At 35.6% G+C, this 18,855-nt stretch overlaps 1 protein-coding gene across 4 annotated transcripts in view; it reads left to right on the top strand.

Moving 5' to 3' along the window:
- The window catches only part of DIAPH2 (diaphanous related formin 2), a 980,408-nt gene that overhangs the window by 264,876 nt on the left and 696,677 nt on the right, over window positions 1-18,855 (top strand). For all 4 annotated transcript variants that reach the window (XM_044235543.1, XM_044235542.1, XM_044235544.1 and 1 more), the window contains 4 exons: window positions 1,340-1,404; window positions 11,108-11,212; window positions 15,200-15,532; window positions 17,452-17,566. In XM_044235543.1, the coding sequence (XP_044091478.1) occupies window positions 1,340-1,404; window positions 11,108-11,212; window positions 15,200-15,532; window positions 17,452-17,566 (618 nt within the window). The remainder of the gene's footprint in view (window positions 1-1,339; window positions 1,405-11,107; window positions 11,213-15,199; window positions 15,533-17,451; window positions 17,567-18,855) is intronic.

The raw sequence follows: 18,855 nt of genomic DNA, 5'->3' as shown, positions 1-18,855 counted from the left end.
TCAAAACAAAACTTTATTGAGGTGTACTTGACATGAGAAAAACTATCCATTATTAAGAACATAATTGATAGATTTCAATATTCATATGTCTACTTAAAACCGTCATCACAGCCAAGATAATAAACATCTCTCTCACTCTCTCAAGTTTCTGTGTTCTCCTTTGTAATCTGTCCTTCCTATGCCTCTCTACCTGTCCCCATCCTGAGATAACCACTGATCTTTTTTCTCTTACTATTATTTATAATAATATAATTTGTTTTCTAAAATTTTATATAACTAGAAGCATATAGGATATACTCTCTTTTTGTCTGGCTTCTTTCATATAATTATTTTGAATTTCATGCATGTTGTTATATTGCATGTATCAATAGTTCATTCCTTTTTATAACCGAGTAATATTGTAGTATATGGATATACTGTGATTTGTATATACATTTACTTGTTGATGGATATTTGGGTTCTTTCTAGTTTTTGGCTGTTATATAAAGCTGTCATGAATATTCATATACACAGGTATAGACATATGTTCTCATTTCTTTTGGATAAATAGGTATGGAATGGCTAGATACACAATAGACTTGTATATGTAATAATGAGAATATTGCCGAAAAGAGGTTCTTCAGTTATTTATATTCTGGAATATTTGATTAGAGCTGAGATTTAATGTTTATTTCCTTATTTACCTAATACATTCTGCCCCAGATCAGAAGTTATCTAAGTGAAATCTTTCTGTAGAAAACCTGAATTAATGAATGCTATTGTGTCTCCCATTCTAGCCTTATCTTAAAGGTCATTTTGAGTCTTAATCATCATCTTTTTTTTTTTTTTTTATTTGACAGAGAGAGATCACAGGCAGGCAGAGAGAGAGGAGGAAGCAGGCTCCCCACTGAGCAGAGAGCCGGATGCGGGGCTCGATCCCAAGACACTGGGATCATGACCTGAGCGGCTTAACCCACTGAGCCACCCAGGCACCCCGAGTCTTAATCATTTTAAGAATACATTCTTTGTTTCCTCTCCACTCGTAGTAAAATGAAAAAAATTTAAAGAGTTATATTATTATAAAAGTTGGGAAGTAATTGAATACCTCTAAAATGATGAAGATTTAGTCAAATACATTCTTGGATGCATGGTTTTGTGACTCAACAATACTATCATTAAATTAGTTAGTGTGCAGAAAAATTATGGTAGTTTATGTTTTATTTGTAGTAGGGTCGATTTACCTTTAATAGCAATTGACATAAAAATGATTGACTGCACAGTAGAATTATAGGCTGGCACCCATCTTTTTGCCCAGGGATCTGATGCAATAATTTCTAATCATTTTTGTCAATCTTAATAGATTCTTGTGTGAACAAGGCAAAAGTTGAAGAAAGTGAACAAAAAGCAGTGGAATTTTCAAAGAAGGTAAGACTTATGTTAACCATGATCATTAAACCAAAAACTTACTCACAATAACTATTTTATCTTCTTTATGTGAGGTTTTATAAATGTTATTTCAGTTATATAGTACTTCATGTTTCTGGAATAAAACAATCACAGAATATTGATTTCATTGCTGATAAGATAAAGTTGCTATTGTTCCCTCCTCATCTTTATTTTGGAAGAAAAATACTAGCTATATTCTACCAGAGTGTTAAATGAAATAAAAATAGTTTATTGGGAGGATATAGTTTGTAGCAATCAACCAGAATATGTTCCCCTCATTGCTTTCTTGCAGTTCTCACTTACAATATGTGGCTCCCTTAGAGAACTGAGATTTTTAGCTAGTCTAAGGTATCATGCTATTTAAAGACAGTGTTATTAAATAGCAACAGAATGACACAGTGTTTTTTCTCTGTCTCTCTCTGCTTAGATTTCTAATTACCACTTTTAAATGATTCTGCTACTTCATGTAGGCTTGGTGGAATTTGAGGTTCCCCTTTCTTTCTTTGTTAATGCCTTTTATAAATACAGATTTTATGGCTATCTTAATTTTATTTGGATTTCAGGTTGTCTTTTCCTTGTTTCATGAAAGCGTAACTACAGTTGTACTAGTTTCTACCAAAAGTTGCATTTTTTTTTCTAAACCCTATGAAGTTTTCGTGTAATACTTCTCTCCTATTGGTGCGGGGAGAAGGATTGAAGCACAAGTCTAAAAACTCTACTGTTTTCAGCCTTCTGACAGCAAAATAAAGTACTTACATATTGCTGTCTCTTCAAAGTTATGACTTACCTTGGAGATTTGATAATCATTTTTGCTATCACTCTAGAAATTATAGAGTATTTTTGAAGTACTTCAGGGTGTCTGAAGAAATGCCTTTGCTCTTTCAGTTACTAGATTAGATTTTCAGAGCCCGAGCATAAAATGTTTGTGTGAAGTTGTCATTTTAATATACCTTTATATTTGTGATGTTCTTGTTTTAACTAGCACATTTAAAATTCTCTTTAAAAATCTTAGGGTCTCCTTAACTTTTCACTGGTACTTTGATTAGACAACACAAGACTGGAGCAGATTGTGTTGATCTATCTGGTAGAATTTTCCGTAAGCATTTTATTGTGGGAAATGGAGTCCTGAAATGATTAAAAAAAGAAAAGCATTTCAGTGTTTAGTGCTTTATTCTCATCACCAACATTTAAAACATTTATGGTCTCCCAGTGGCTATCTGCATGCCTCCTCTTATTCTGGGTGATTTTAAGAGGCTATATAGAGTAGTTTAAAAGAAAAAAAAAGAAAGTTGAGAGGGGCTAGAATGAGAAGCAGTAGTTGTAATATCTGTTATTAGCTTTTCCACAAATTAGCTATGACTTTAAGTAAGCTGCTTACTCTGTTTGGATCTTAATTTTATCATCATTAAAAGAAGAGGTATGTTTAGTGGCCTTGTAAGAAGTCTTCCAACCTACATATCTCATGCTTCTGTGATTCCTAGTCTATGGGTTTATAGATTAAGATCACATTAAATTTACAAACAAACATTTGTGTGCCTCTTTCCAAATTTACTAATAAACGATTTATAGAGGAAAGCTGTACAGTTTGTATTATGCTTAAAAAACACACAGAAGAATCTAACATTGGAAGGATAGGTGGAAATACAGAATAAGTCTTAACTGAATACTATAACGCTGTTGAAAAAGCTCTCTCTTCTCTGTGACCCAGGAAATATGGTCATTCACTAACTGTGAAGGATCTGGGTAGGGTTTGAAATTTTTAAAGATTAGAAACAATTTGGACTTACCTCTGTGGAACATTTTTCAGGTACTCAGGTAGAGAGGAATATAAGAATTAGTTAGCGTTTCATGTTTGACCCAAACACTATTGTTATTCAATTCCATTATCCACACTTTCTTCAGACTGGGATCTGTTTGATATTTTTTTAATTTCCAAAGGTCAAATCTGTGAGGATGAGTATTTTTTATTTTTTATTTTTATTTTTATTTTTTTAAAGATTTTATTTATTTATTTGACAGAGAGAAATCACAAGTAGATGGAGAGGCAGGCAGAGAGAGAGAGAGGGAAGCAGGCTCCCTGCTGAGCAGAGAGCCCGATGCAGGACTTGATCCCAGGACCCTGAGATCATGACCTGAGCCGAAGGCAGCGGCTTAACCCACTGAGCCACCCAGGTGTCCGAGGATGAGTATTTATTAACAGTGAAAATGCTTTTTTATTGTTCCACAAACTCTAAAGACAATTCTAGACAATAAGATATATTAATTTTAGAAACAGTAATAATATCTTTCATATGATCTCCGTGATATGAGGAAGTGGTAATGCAACATGGGGGCTTAAGTGGGTAGGAGAAGAATCCATGAAACGGGATGGGATAGGGAGGGAGACAAACCATGAGTGACTCTTAATCTCACGAAGCAGACTGTGGGTTGCTGGGGGTTGGGGGTTGGGAGAAGGGGGGTAGGGTTATGGACATTGGGGAGGGTATGTGCTTTTGGGTAAATTGGAGGGGGAGGTGAACCATGGGAGACTATGGACTCTGAAAAACAATCTGAGGGGTTTGAATTGGCAGGGGGGTGGGAGGTTGGGGTACCAGGTGGTGGATATTATAGAGGGCACGGCTTGCATGGAGCACTGGGTGTGGTGAAAAAATAATGAATACTGTTTTTCTGAAAATAAATAAATAGGAAAAAAAAAGAAACAGTAATAATATAATTGGAATAATATATAGCCTTCTAAAGTGACTTGAAGTGACATAGATAATAAAGGGCATATATTCTATAGATGAACGTAAGCAGTATTTACTCTATGTATTCAGGCTTGTTTGTTTCAGCTTGGTGCCCTGACTGAGGTAAGGGATGGGCAGGATGAAATAAATGGATATTCACCATTGAGATGGTCTCTCCTGCTTAGCACACCATTGTGAATGTATGTATGTATGTATGTATAAATGTATGTTTCAAGTTTTTATTTAAATTCTAGTTATTTTACATATAGTGTAATATTAGTTTGCAGTAGAATTTAGTGACTCATCACATATAATATCCGGTGCTCATCACAAGCGATGTCCTTCTTAATACCCATCACCAATTTAGGCCATCCTTCCTACCACCCCTCCAGCAACCGTCAGTTTGTTCTCCATAGCTAAGAGTATCTCTTGTGGGGGGGGGGTGGGAGGTTGGGGTACCAGGTGGTGGGTATTATAGAGGGCACGGCTTGCATGGAGCACTGGGTGTGGTGAAAAAATAATGAATACTGTTTTTCTGAAAATAAATAAATTGGAAAAAAAAGTGTATGAAATAAAAAAAAACACTCACTTTACAGAATTTGTAAATCTGGGAAATAAATGTTAAGTTTCTTCAGATGTTTAAAAAAAGAAGAGTATCTCTTACGGTTTGCCTTCCTCTCTTTTTAAGTTTTCTTTCCTTTATGTACATCTGTTTTGTTTCTTAAATTCCACATATGAGTGAAATCATAGCATTTCCTTCTCTGACTGAAAGTGGTCCAGTTTCATTCTTTTTTTGTGATACTGCCCAGTTTCCCCAAAACTATTTGTTGAAGAGACTTTCTTCCATTGGATAATCTTTCCTGCTTTATCAAAGTTTCATTGACCATATAGTTATGGGTCCATTCCTGGGTTTTCTGCTGTGTTCCATTAATTGATGTATCTGCTTTTGTGACAGTATCATACTATCTTGATAATTACAGTTTTGTCATATAGTTTGAAGTCCGGAATTGTGAAGCCTGCATCTTTGCTTTGCTTTTTCAAGACTGTTTTGGCTATTCGGGGTCTTTTGTGGTTCCATACAAATTTTACGATTGCTTGTTCTAGCTCTGTGAAAAATACTGATGGCATTTTGATAGGGATTGCATTGAATGTGTAGATTGCTTTGTGTAGTGTAGACATTTTAATGATATTTCTTCTTCCAGTTCGTGAACATGGAATGTTTTTCCATTTCTTTGTGTCCTCTTCAATTTTTTTCAGAAATGTTCTGTAGTTTCTAGAGTACAGATGTTTAGCCTCTTTGGTTAGCTTTATTCTTAGGTATCTTGTGGCTTTCAGTGTAGTTGTAAATGGGATCATTTTCTTGATATCTCTTTCTGTTGCTTCATAATTCATGTACAGATATGAAACACATTTCTGTACGTTGTTTTTGTTTCCAGTGGTTTTACTGACCTCATGTATCCATACTGGCAATTTTTTGGTACAGTCTTTTGGCTATTCTACATAAATAAAAATGTATTCTATGAAGAGTGAAAGTTTGACTTCTTCCTTGTCAATTTGGATGCCTTTTATTTATTTTTGTTATGTAATTGCTGAAGCTAGGACTTCCAACTATGGAACAAATGTTGTTCCTATGTTGAACAAATGATGAGAGTGGATATCCCTGTCATATTTATTAACTTAGAGGAGAAGCTTTTAGTTTTTCCCCATTGAGGATGATATTAGTTGTGGATCCTTCATATATAGTCTTTATGATGTTGAGATGTGTTCCCTCTATCTCTACTTTGTTGAGGGTTTTTATCAAGTATGGATCCTGTACTTTGACAGTTGCTGTTTCTACATCTATTGAGAGGATCATATGGTTGTTATCCTTTCTTTTATTAATGTGGTATATCACATGATTGATTTGTGAATATTAAACCATTGCAACTGGGAATAAATGCTACTTGATTGTGTTGAATGATTCTTTTAATGTACTGTTGGATTTTATTTGCTAGTATTTTGGTGAGAATTTTTATATCCATGTTCATGAGGAATAGTTACCATTTATTCTCTTTTTTAGTGGGGTCTTTGTCTAGTTTTGGAATTGAGGCAATGCTGGCTTCATAGAATGAATTTGGAAGTTTTTCTTCTACTTATATTTTTTGGAACAATTTGAGAAGAATAGGTATTAAGTCTTCTTTAAATATCCGGCAGAATTCCCCTGGGAAGCCATCTGTACCCCCCCCCCCACCACCACCAGTATTTTGTTTGCTGGGAGCTTTTTGATTTTTGATTAAATGTCTTCTCTGGTTATCAGTCTGTTTTAAGTACTTTATTACTTCCTATTTTAGTCTTGGTGCTTTATATGTATCTAGAAGTTTATCTGTTTCTTCCAGATTTTCTAATTTGTCAGCATATAATTTTTCATAATAGTCTCTTAAAATTGTGTTTCTTTGGTGGTGGTGATCTCTACTTTCTCATTTGTGATTTCATTTATTTGGTTCCTTTCTCTTTTCTTTTTGATAACTGTGACTAGGGGTTTATTAATTTTATTCTTTCAAGGATCAAGCTCCTAGTGTCATTGATACGTTCTATTTTTTTATTTCTATATTATTTATTTCTGTTCTGGTCTTTATTATTTTCCTTTTACAGCTGACTTTAGGATTTATTTGCTGTTCCTTTTCTAGCTCCTTTAGGTGTAAGGTTAGTTATTGTATTTGAGAGTTTTTTTGCTTCTGGAGATAGGCCTGTATTGATATTATTTCCCTCTCATGGCTGCTTTTACTGCTTCCCAAAGGTTTTAGAATGTCTTTTTTAATTAATTCTGATACCCTGTATCTTTTGATTGGAGCATTTAGTTCTTTGAAATTCAGAATAATTTTTGATGGATATGCATTTTGTGCCATTGCATTACTTGTAATTTTGTTGTTTGGAGATTTTTTCTGTTCTTCTAGTCTTTGGTCTTTCCTACTCAAAGCATCCCCTTTGATATTTCTTGCTGGGTTAGTTTAGTGATCATGAATTCCTTTAGTTTTTGTTTGCCTGGGAAACTATCTCTCTTTCTATTCTGAATGGCAGCTTTGATGGATAGAATATTCTTAGCTGCATATTTTTTGTATTAAGCATATTGAATATATAATGGCACACTCTTATGGCCAGCCAACTTTTTGTGGTCAAGTTTGTTGTTAACCTTATTTATCTTCCATTGTAAGTTACAGATTTATTTTCCCCTGCTGCTTTTAGGATTTTTTTCTTATCTCTGTATTTTATAAATTTTAGTGTGATATGTTTGGTGTTTGCCTGCTTTTGTTTTTCATGGGCGTTCTCTGTGCCTCCTGGATTTGGATGTCTGTTTTGTTCCCCAGATAAGGGAATTTTTCTGCTATTATTTTCTCAGTTATATTTTCTGCCCCATTTTATCTCTCCTGAGACTCCTGTAATACAAATGTCATTGGTTTATGTCAGTGGTTTATGGACTCTGCTGAGTCTATCTAAGTCTGTATTCATGATTGAATGTTTTTCTTCCCTTCTTTTTAACTTCATTATTTTCCATAGTTTTATCTGTATCACTTACTTGTTCTCCTGCTTCTTTCATCCTTATGGATCATTATATCCAGTGGGTTTCACATCTTGGTTATAGCATTTTTTATTTTGGCATGACTAGTTTTTTAGTCTCTTATCTCTGTGGTAAGGGACTCCTTGGTGTCTTCTGTCTTTTTCTCAAGCCAAGATAGTATCCTTATGATGTTTCTGTTAAATTCTGAATCAGACATATTACTTATATCTGTTTCTAGTAGATCCCTGACTGTGACTGTTTTTTGGTCTTTCTTTTTGGATGAATTCCTCCATTTTGGTATTTTGTGTAGGTCTCTGTCTTCCTCTATGCATTAGGAAAGACTCTTATGTTCCTGTTCCTGAGAGTAATGGCTTTATTAAGAAGTCGTATATACTCCAGGGCCTGGCACTTCAGGAACTGCTCCTGGTGTATGCTGTGTGTCCTCTACTGTTGTTTTTTGGCTATTCTTTTTCCCAGGTCATTCCTTTGCAGAATTTCTCCTTGCCTCAAATGGGGAGTGTTTGGATCTTGTCCATTATGTGGTGAGTTTTAACTAGGTGTGCTCTGGCCTACTTGTTAAGAGAGTCGTGATCCTCTTTCCATTAGAGCTGAAGCTCTGTAGTACTCTGTGGTTGGTAGACTTCGTGGGTGTGGGGGGTTTATGCTGGTGTTCCTGGGGATGTGTCCCACTGCATTGGTTCTCAGGCATACTTGCCCTACTAAAGAAGCATCTGCAGAGTATGTGGGGTTGTAGGGTTTGGTCTAGATGCTTCAGGCCTCTGCTGTGAGCCCTGTGGTACTCCCTGAAGTCAGTCCATGCTGATGGGTGGGTGGATAAAAATGGCACCAGTCCTCTCCCTTGTTCCCGTTGTGGGGAGTCCGTGCTTGCCAATGTCTGGGAAGCCCTCACAGAGGAGCAAAGAATATTTTCTTGTGTGTCCCAGACTTCTCTCAAATCCCTGTATTTACCCTTTATGTGTCCCAGCCATCTACCTGCCCAGCAGCACAGTGCACCTGTGTTTTCTCTCCGGCACATCAGCTGAGTTTCAAAACTCCTAAATTTTGGAATCTGTTAAGCATGGACCCATGCTTATTCTCTGAGGGAGTGTCCTGCCATGCTGGGCTAGCGTCAGTTTTTCCCATAAGTGCAGTTGCACCAACATGCAGGAGCTTGTAGTTTAGAGTAAAGTGCAGCAGTAAGCCAGTATCCATGTTAGCTGCCCTCAGCAGGTGTCTCTGTCCCTATGCTAAGAAACTGGGCAGCACAATTAGACCTGCTGGCTCTTTTGTCCCTGGAGGGGCAGTGCCTCCTCTAGCAGATGCACTCCCAGAAGGAGGAACTTTCTCTTCTAATGCATCCCAGGGGATCCTCAGGTTGTGCCATCTACTCCCAGGCCTCTGCCTCCTCCACAGGTGTATCACTGCATCCACCAGACTCTACACTGACCATGGTGTAGACTTTTAAAACTTAAGTATTTTATCTCTGCTGATTGTAATAACTCACGATAATCAGCCCCTCTTATCTTCTCAGTGAATGGTTTTGGGGAAGTGTTTTTGGTGTGCAGGCCCCTCTGCACTGCTTACTCTCTCTTTTACTCTTTCACTCTATTTCCTCTGTCCACTATCTAGGCTCCCTGCCCCCTACAGCATCGCACTTCCTTTCTATTCTAAATCACGTCTCTGCACCTTCTACCTTCCACGATGTGACTCTTCTCAACCCATAGTTGTGCAATTTGGTCTCTCAGTCCTCTTAATGATTTCTTGACTTCAGAAAGATTTGATATTCATGGTAGTTGTATTTGAAGAATGAAGCAAACATTGGTTTCCCCCCATTCCTCTGCCATCTTAGCTCCTAACCTCAATACATCATAATTTAACCTTTCATTTTATCTCTTTTAGTATTTTATGCAAGTGTTTTGGTTAAGCAGCTGAAGGAGAATTGTATTTAGGCTATACATACATCATTCTACTGTCAGATTTTGTGAAATACCACTTTTGGGACGCTAGACAATTAAGATTATAATAGAAGTATTATAATTTGTATTACTGTACAATCATTTGAGCCTTCCTTGTAAAAAGTATGTTCCCTTTTCAAGGTTAAATATAGTTTGCTTGATGGTGAATTTTTATGTTTCATTTTCTTTCTTTTTTTTTTCCCAATTTATTTATTTTTAGAAAAACAGTATTCATTATTTTTTCACCACACCCAGTGCTCCATGCAAGCCGTGCCCTCTATAATACCCACCACCTGGTACCCCAACCTCCCACCCCCCGCCACTTCAAACCCCTCAGACTGTTTTTCAGAATCCATAGTCTCTCATGGTTCACCTCCCCTTCCAATCTACCCAAATTCCCTACTCCTCTCTAATGCCCCTTGTCCTCCATGCTATTTGTTATGCTCCACAAATAAGTGAAACCATATGATAATTGACTCTTTCTGCTTGACTTATTTCACTCAGCATAATCTCTTCCAGTCCTGTCCATGTTGCTACAAAAGCTGGGTATTCATCCTTTCTGATGGAGGCATAATACTCCTTAGTGTATATGGACCACATCTTCCTTATCCATTCATCCGTTGAAGGGCGTCTTGGTTCTTTCCATTGTTTGGCGACTGTGGCCATTGCTGCTATAAACATTGGGGTACAGATGGCCCTTCTTTTCACGACATCTGTATCTTTGGGGTAAATACCCAGGAGTGCAATTGCAGGGTCGTAGGGAAGCTCTATTTTTAATTTCTTGAGGAATCTCCACACTGTTCTCCAAAGAGGCTGCACCAACTTGCATTCCCACCACCAGTGTAAGAGGTTTCATTTTCTAATTCGATAAAGTTAATTGTATGGGATGAAATATTTAAGAAAATATTTCTGAAACCTTTTTTCAATAACAAAAAAATATAAATTCCCATTATATGTGAAGAGAAACTTCTTAGTCCACCCTTTTAAAATTTTGTTTGGGGAGTGCCTGGGTGAGTCATTTGGTTCAGCGTACCACTCTTGGTTTTTGCTCAGGTCATGGTCTCGTGTGGTGAGATGGAGTCCCAAGTCTGGCTCTGTGCACATTGGAAAATCTGCATGAAGATTTTCTCTCTCTTCCCCTCCCTAAACACTTCTCTCTAAAATAAATGAGTAAATCTTTAGAAAAATAATTTCTTTCTTTCTTTCTTTCTTTTTTGTTTTCTGATAATGGGTTTTTTAACCTTGGTAGCTTCCATATTTCCTCTTTACTAACACCATACTCAGTAACCCACTCCAACAGGTGTGCTTAAGTGTTATTTATGAAAGAGATCTGGAGCTTTGATTTTCTGAATGACCTGGGAATTCAGTGAAGCAAAAGACACTCCACTTACTTAATGCATAAAGTTTTTTAAAACTTTCTCAAAACTATGTTATTAAGTGTACATTTATGGTGGTGATCATTGCAGTTTGATGAAGAATTTACAGCTCGACAGGAAGCTCAAGCTGAGCTTCAAAGAAGAGAAGAAAAAATTAAAGAACTTGAAACAGAAATCCAGCAACTTCGAACCCAGGTAATGAATGAAGATACAGACTTTATGTCATGTCACAGTGAGTTTGATGGTAAAAAATTATCTTGTTAGATGGAGGTAAAAATGTGACCAGAACCAGACTTTCTGGCAGTTTTGCATTTTAGTTGAACTAACTCCACAGGTTTAATTTTCCAGGACAATAAGTAATTTTACTGTTTGTATAAAAATAAGGTGTAAGCTGCTTAAACTTCCCTAAATAGTTTTAATGGACTACATTACACAATCAATACTGTTCCGAGACAAAAATTTTTTGACAATTTGAAAAGTTGGATGCATAATTTCAAAAACCTAGAAATTTTGCATTTCTTACTCCATCACCTATGATGAAAAGCACTCGTATACACTCAAGTTCTTAGTTATGGGGTCTAAACTTTAGAACTGATTAAGTCTTCTCAGCACTTTTTTATTTATTTTTATTTTTAAACACCCTCACACTTTTAATGTTTTAAATAGTTGGACGACTGCCTTCGGCTCAGGGCGTGATCCTGGAGTCCCGGGATCGAGTCCCACATCGGGCTCCCAGCTCCATGGGGAGTCTGCTTCGCTCTCTGACCTTCTCCTCGCTCATGCTCTCTCTCACTGTCTCTCTCTCTCAAATAAATAAATAAAAAATCTTTAAAAAAAAAAAAAAAAGAAATGGAGATTACCAGTGTTGGTAGAAAAATGTCCTTTTTCTATGTATGCATTTTCTTTTTGGTTTTTACCATGCATTTTAACCTTTAAAGCCCATTGATGAAAACAATGATTGAGAAAATAAAATGGAAGAAAAAAATGCTCATTAATACACAAAATTCAACTACATAATTTTTTAATGGTCTAGTTGACCTTATTAAATGATTTATGAATTTGGCATCATTCCATTTAGTAAGCAAAGGGAAACTCCAAGGGGTTTTACAAAATGAAAGGTTTTTGTGGAAAGGTGGTAGGGCAACAAGTTATTAGGGAAAGGAAAATATCATTTAGTCCCTGCCACTTTCCCTTAGGGCCTGGTTGGAGAGGACTTCTGTGGCTGACTTACGGTGTCCTGATTTGAAAGTTCCTGATTCACCTTTTAAGACTATTTCTTGAAACTGCAGTTAGATTATGTATTAATCTCTGGTTCGAGAATCATCCTAACTGATGCCATTTGGGGCCTGTGTTTTTGTTGTTGTTGTTCGTTTTGTTTTCCTAACACCTCTTTACATATTGCATGCTTAGTGGATATTGACAGATGGACTACATTTGTATCCATCAGTCTACTGAGAAATTACTTCAGAAGTCACTGATGAACTCAAAATTATTCAGCACAGTGCCTTTTGCTTCCCTTAGTCTGTTTCACTTATCTATAATATTTGATAATTTTTCATTAAATCTTTATCCTTTTATGTATGATATGACTTCCCTTTCCATATCGCTGAGAACTCCGTTTTTATTTTTGTTTTTGCCTCCCTCCAACCAGAAGTGGTGATCTCAATGTCACTCTAGTACAGGGCCTTACTATTTTTTGAGTGGTTGCATAATAACAATTTATTATTAAATTAATTGATCTGTAAAAATGCAGAGTCACCCAGTCTTTTCTAGCATACCCACAATTGTGCCAAATACTAAATTATTCATTAGCTATATTCAATTCTCATACTCTCATACTCAATTCTCAATATTCTGTCATAGCCTAATTTAATTGTTGCATTTCTAATTGTTCATGAGGGGGAAGAGAATGACTAATAATTATTTGATTTTTAAAAGCTGGTGGCATTTATATGATATTCTTTATTAAATTTGTGAAACATGCATTTAACTTGAATAACTGTTAAAAGAGATAGCATTCTGGGGCGCCTGGGTGGCTCAGTGGGTTAAGCCGCTGCCTTTGGCTCAGGTCATGATCTCAGGGTCCTGGGATCGAGTCCCGCATCGGGCTCTCTGCTCAGCAGCGAGCCTGCTTCCCTCTCTCTCTCTCTCTTTCTGCCTCTCCGTCTACTTGTGATTTCTCTCTGTCAAATAAATAAATAAAATCTTTAAAAAAAAAAAAAAAAGGAGATAGCAATCTTATGGCTCCACACGTTTTGTATCATAGATAGGATCTAATAGCATAAAAATTTGATGTTAAGAAATATAATTTTGCTCTCTTTTATTTATTTTTTAAAAGATTTTATTTATAATTTTGCTCTTCTAATAAAAAATAAGATATACATTTTACCTTTTAAAGTGTTCAGCATGGGACGCCTGGGTGGCTCAGTTGGTTGGACGACTGCCTTCGGCTCAGGGCGTGATCCTGGAGTCCCAGGATCGAGTCCCGCATCAGGCTCCCAGCTCCATGGGGAGTCTGCTTCGCTCTCTGACCTTCTCCTCGCTCGTGCTCTCTCTCACTGTCTCTCTCTCTCAAATAAATAAATAAAATCTTTAAAAAAAAATAAAGTGTTCAGCATATCCATTTATACATAAAACTTGTCATTTCTGATTTCTAAAACTTTTCAGAAAACTTATTTTGATTTTCTCCACAATTTCTTTGATCTCAATCCAGATTGTAAAAATGTTTCCTATAATTTTGCTGCATTAAAATAAATGAAAATAATTTTGAATACTGTATTTCTTACTAATTTCAGGACAGGATTACATTCCAGGGGAATATTATCATTTGTTGAGTGTAAAAATATTTCAATTGCATATATGTGTATACACACATAAACATCATAAATATGAATAAAATATTTGGACAGTTCATATTAAATAGTAAGAGAAACAATTCCATGATTCTATGATTGTTAATTTTTAATCTTATAAATAGGTCAGTCCTTAAAATTGATTATTCTTAAAATATGCTTCAACTTTATTTTGTAAAGCTATTCCCAAGTTTAGTTAGTATAATTAAGTACTCCAACTTGGAAATTCACATTAGTAAAGATAAGAAGACTTTTCCCCCCAAATAAAAATAACATTATGCCAAAAAATCTTATAATTTTAAACTTTTCATTCACTTCATCTAATGTCATATCTTGATTATGAATACATCTGTTCATTGGTAGGATTTTCTTAGGAATGTTTATAATTACCAAGTTCACTTTCATGTTCATTTATATTAGAAGTGAACCATTCTGACCAGTAATGGTTTAAAGAAACAAGTACAGATTAACTTAAAAAGTAGACTGGAATGAGAAGCTGTCCTTCGTTTGTTATCCATTATCATTAGAGAATGAGGTTGAAGTTAATTTCGGGTGGTAGAAGTAAGTAAGAAGTAAGTCCTCATAATCCAGTCTGTGTGAATTAATTCTTTTCATTGCAAGTGACTCCATGAGGAAATAGTCTGCTATAGTACATTAGGTGTAAGAAGAACCACATTCAAATCCTAACCTCATTTCAGACTCTGCGAACTTTGGTTAGTCATTTAACCATTTTGTAGTTACGTTTTTCTCATCTATAAGCAGTGAGATAAAGTTTAAATAAAAATGCCCTACTGACATTTCAGGTTTATAATAACAATGAAAAGAAATTATAGATGTAGAAACATTGATAAACATATTACCACACAAATGTATGTTACTCTGTATTAATTAATGGTGCTAGAAGACTGCTATGGTAGTAGTGCTATGAGATAGACTCTGTGTCAAACTAATGGGTTCCAAGGGAGTCAGATCTATGATTGTATTAATTATTTCATATTCAAACTAGCTAGTCTAATAGGTTCAAGTCACTTCAGTACTTCTTTGCATATATTTATAATGGAAGGTAATTTTTTCATTATTTTGGAGGAGTGTTTCACAAAATCTTTAAGGATGCCAACTTTTATAGTGTGTTAGCAGAAGTAGTCATTGTAAAGAGTTTATAATGCTTATCAAAAATCTATGGGAGTCTCTTTCAGTTACTATTAAGTCCTTTGATGTTATTATATTAAATATAGTGTATGTAATTTAAAACCCCAAATGTCTACTGATAAGTTTCTTTGTTGTTATATTTTACTATAAACATTTAAACATTGTATTACATATGTTTCAGGGACATGGACTCTCAGGTTCATCAGGAATTCCAGGCCCTCCTCCACCACCTCTCTTGCCTGGTGGTGGGTCATCCCCACCACCACCACCACCACCACCTCCACCAGCACCACCTCTACCTGGAGGAGCTCTCCCTCCTCCTCCACCTCCTTTACCTGGAATGATTGGCATACCACCACCACCACCACCTTTGTTTGGGGGACCTCCTCCACCATTTCCCCTTGGAGGAGGAATTCCTCCTTTCCCAGAAGTACCTCTTGATCTGCCTTATGGGATGAAGCAGAAAAAATTATATAAACCTGAGGTGCCTATGAAGAGAATCAATTGGTCAAAGGTGATTATGGCTATGACTAGACTAGATTATTTGACCCGTTATTTTTATGACTAGATTATTTTGGCTTTTCCAGTCATAGTTGATCCTCAATATGTGAATAACTATTGCTGCATATAAGTATTGCATAATGCTTGAGAAGATGACTGCTGACTCATGCTTTCCTTTGTGAGTTCACCATCTTACGTTTATCTTTCAGTCTAGTACCTTGCGAATTGGAAACTCCATAGATAATTCGAAATTAATGTAGAAGTCAAAAGGAAAACCAAAGTGAAAATGGTGCCAGAGAATAGCATATAAAATATATCACTAAATGAAACATGATTTTGGTTCTTGTAGTGTTGTTAAGTACTATAACATTCTTAAATATAAGCTTAATTATTGAGCCTTTTTTTCATAGCTATTTTTGTTTTTAGAAAAAAAATTGTTCTAGTTTTTTTAAAGATTTTTATTTATCAGAGAGAGAGCATGAGCAGTGAAAGGGACAAAGGGTGAGGGACAGACTCCTCACTGAGCTTAGAGCATGATGTGGGCCTCAATCCCAGGACCCTGATATCATGACCTGTGCTGAAGTCAGACACTTAACCAACTGAACCACCCAGGCACCCTTTTCTTGTTGTAGTTTTAAATATTTAGATAGTGTGGAATAGTGGCAGCATTCTGTAGTGATATAACCTAATTATTTTTTATGTAATATATAAAGCGATTTTTTCTATTGAATGTTATTTTGCTTTCTTTTTTCTTTTCTTTTTTCTTTTTTTTTTTTTTTGAGAGAGAGAGAAAGAATGTGAGGAGAGTAGAGGCAGAGGGGAAGGGAGAGAGAACTTTAAGTAGGCTCCATGCCTGAGCCTGATATGAAGCTTGATCTCATGACCCTGAGATCACAGCCTGACCCGAAATCAAGGGAAAAGGAAAAAAAATACAATTTTCCAGACCACAGTTTGGGGAAATGACTCAACCAAGAACATACTTAGAATGAAATGTGACAGTGTCTACATAGTAAGTGGTTTAACCAGAATCATGGTTAAACCAGTTTTTAGTTAAGAATATATACCCATGCTTTGCTCATAAGAGTAAATGAGATACTAACATTTTTAGAATGTGGTTATTGTTTATTAGGTACATTCCACGAAACTATAGGATCCAGATGCTGTTGGTCCAGTTGTCTCTGCATAAACGTTTAATGATACTTTCACTTAGTATTTAAACATACAGTGAAATGGTACTAATATAACACAAAGCATCATAATGTACTGCAAAATACACAGTTCTAATCTTCAGTTTCCCTGTAGTAGTTAGAGCACAGTTCTCTGGAGCAACACTGCCTGGGTTTAATTCCCATCTTTGCCCTTTGCTAGTTTGGACAGCCACTTAAACTTTTTGGGGCACAATTTCCTCATCTTTAATGTGGAGATAATAATAGGTCCTATTTCAAGGGATTATTATAATGATTAGATTAAGTAATATATGCGAATCACTTGACCCATTATAGGAGGTATATAAGATGTTAGCTAGATTTTTTATGATTATTATCTTCACCCAGGTCAGTAAACATGGAGAATTAATTCACTTTTCTGAATTTTAGTTTCCTCACTTCTAAAAATCCAAGAGCAGAAAAAAATGTATATGTGTTGGGGGAGGGATTTACTCAACTATTTTTAAGATTCCTTCCAATAGAAGGCTTTCTTAAATGTAATTAGCTATATGGCTAATTGCTTTTGTATATCTTTCCTGTACACTGATAGAATTTTGGGACGTCCCCAGTGAATATTTAGTTTAATCTTATTTTGATAGATCCTAAAATTGATTTAGTAAGTAGGTAAATAAAGCAACTATCATTTGAACTTTGTGAAATTGAATTCTTTGAAGAATTAAATATGAAGTAATAATTTGGAAACTTATCTTTGTTATTTTTGTTTCAGATTGAACCGAAAGAACTATCTGAGAACTGTTTCTGGTTAAAAGTTAAGGAGGACAAATTTGAAAATCCAGATCTCTTTGCAAAATTGGCACTGAATTTTGCTACCCAGATGAAAGGTACATCTTATTTTTAAAAATATAAATTCTTATTCTGATATATTGAGTCTAGTGCCTTGCTAAAATTTTCAAGTAATATATATACACATGTATAATTTGTCCACCCTGGATAGAGTCAAACACAAACTGATGATTTGACCCAGCAACTAAAGGAGGATAGCTCATTTTCTTTATTTTTAAGATTTTATTTACTTGAGAGAGAGAGTGTGTAACATGCACAAGTGGGGGAGGAACAGAGGGAGAAGGAAAGGGAGAAGCAGACTGCCCTCTCAGCAGTAATCCTGATATGGGGCTCAATCCCAGGATTTGAGATCATGACTTGAGCTGAATTCAGAAGCTTAACCGTCTGAGCCACCCAGGCACCACTCCTTTTAGTCTTGTTTTTCGTAAGTATTACTATTCATCTGAAAATGTTGGTTTGTTTTTATTGCTTAATATGTGAAGTATACCCCTCTATTATAATTATTATTTTTACTGAGAAGTAGAGGAAATAAATTTGTCAATTTACTATGTAAGGGAAAACAAGGTAACAGAATACTAATAGCCTAGAAATTTTCATGAAATTGGAATGAGATTTGGCCAGTAGTACATAGTCTTTCCTCTTACATTTATACTACTTATCAGTTTGCTTTTCTAGGAAATTTTATAGTTTTTCCCTACGAACAAATTTTCTGGATTAAAATCAAAATTTGGTATATTTTACTGATTTGAAAATAGAGTGCTTTGTTTATGATTAGATACTTAACCTCTTGTGAATTTTGCACGTAATTTTGATACTATATAGGTAATTTCTCAATCTCATAGTTATTAGGATTTGTGAATTTTGGGTATTTTAAGTACTATTTTACAAATACTGCAGAATTGATAGTTCAAATAAGCATATGATATTTTCAGTCTGGATGAGTCTCCACAACTAAATTTAATATATTCCATATGCCCAAGCCCTTGGAATTGGGGGCTTTACCTTCATTTGTATGATTTGTCACAGCATGCTCTAGAATGTGAGAATCTGAATTTTGGAAGGTTGAGAGAGAGAGAGAGAGAGAAAGACTGAGAGAGGTGAATAATACTCCTTTTCAGACGTTCTGTCATATCTTGCACATTGGAGGTGCTTGGGCTGTATTTGTTGTTGCTTGTAGATTGATGTTCACATGCACACACACACACACACACACACACACACAGAAATAGAGGTGATTAGAAGAAATCTGACATTTCAGAAATTCTTGGCATTAGTTTGTTTTTTTTCTTATAAGTAACCTTCACATTAAAAGGGTTCTTCAGTGACT

This window comes from Neovison vison, chromosome X, assembly GCF_020171115.1.
Source record: "Neovison vison isolate M4711 chromosome X, ASM_NN_V1, whole genome shotgun sequence".
NCBI classification, from domain to species: Eukaryota; Metazoa; Chordata; class Mammalia; order Carnivora; family Mustelidae; genus Neogale; species Neogale vison.
Note: the sequence above shows the minus strand (reverse complement) of the source record. Positions and strands in the feature narration are given on the sequence as shown.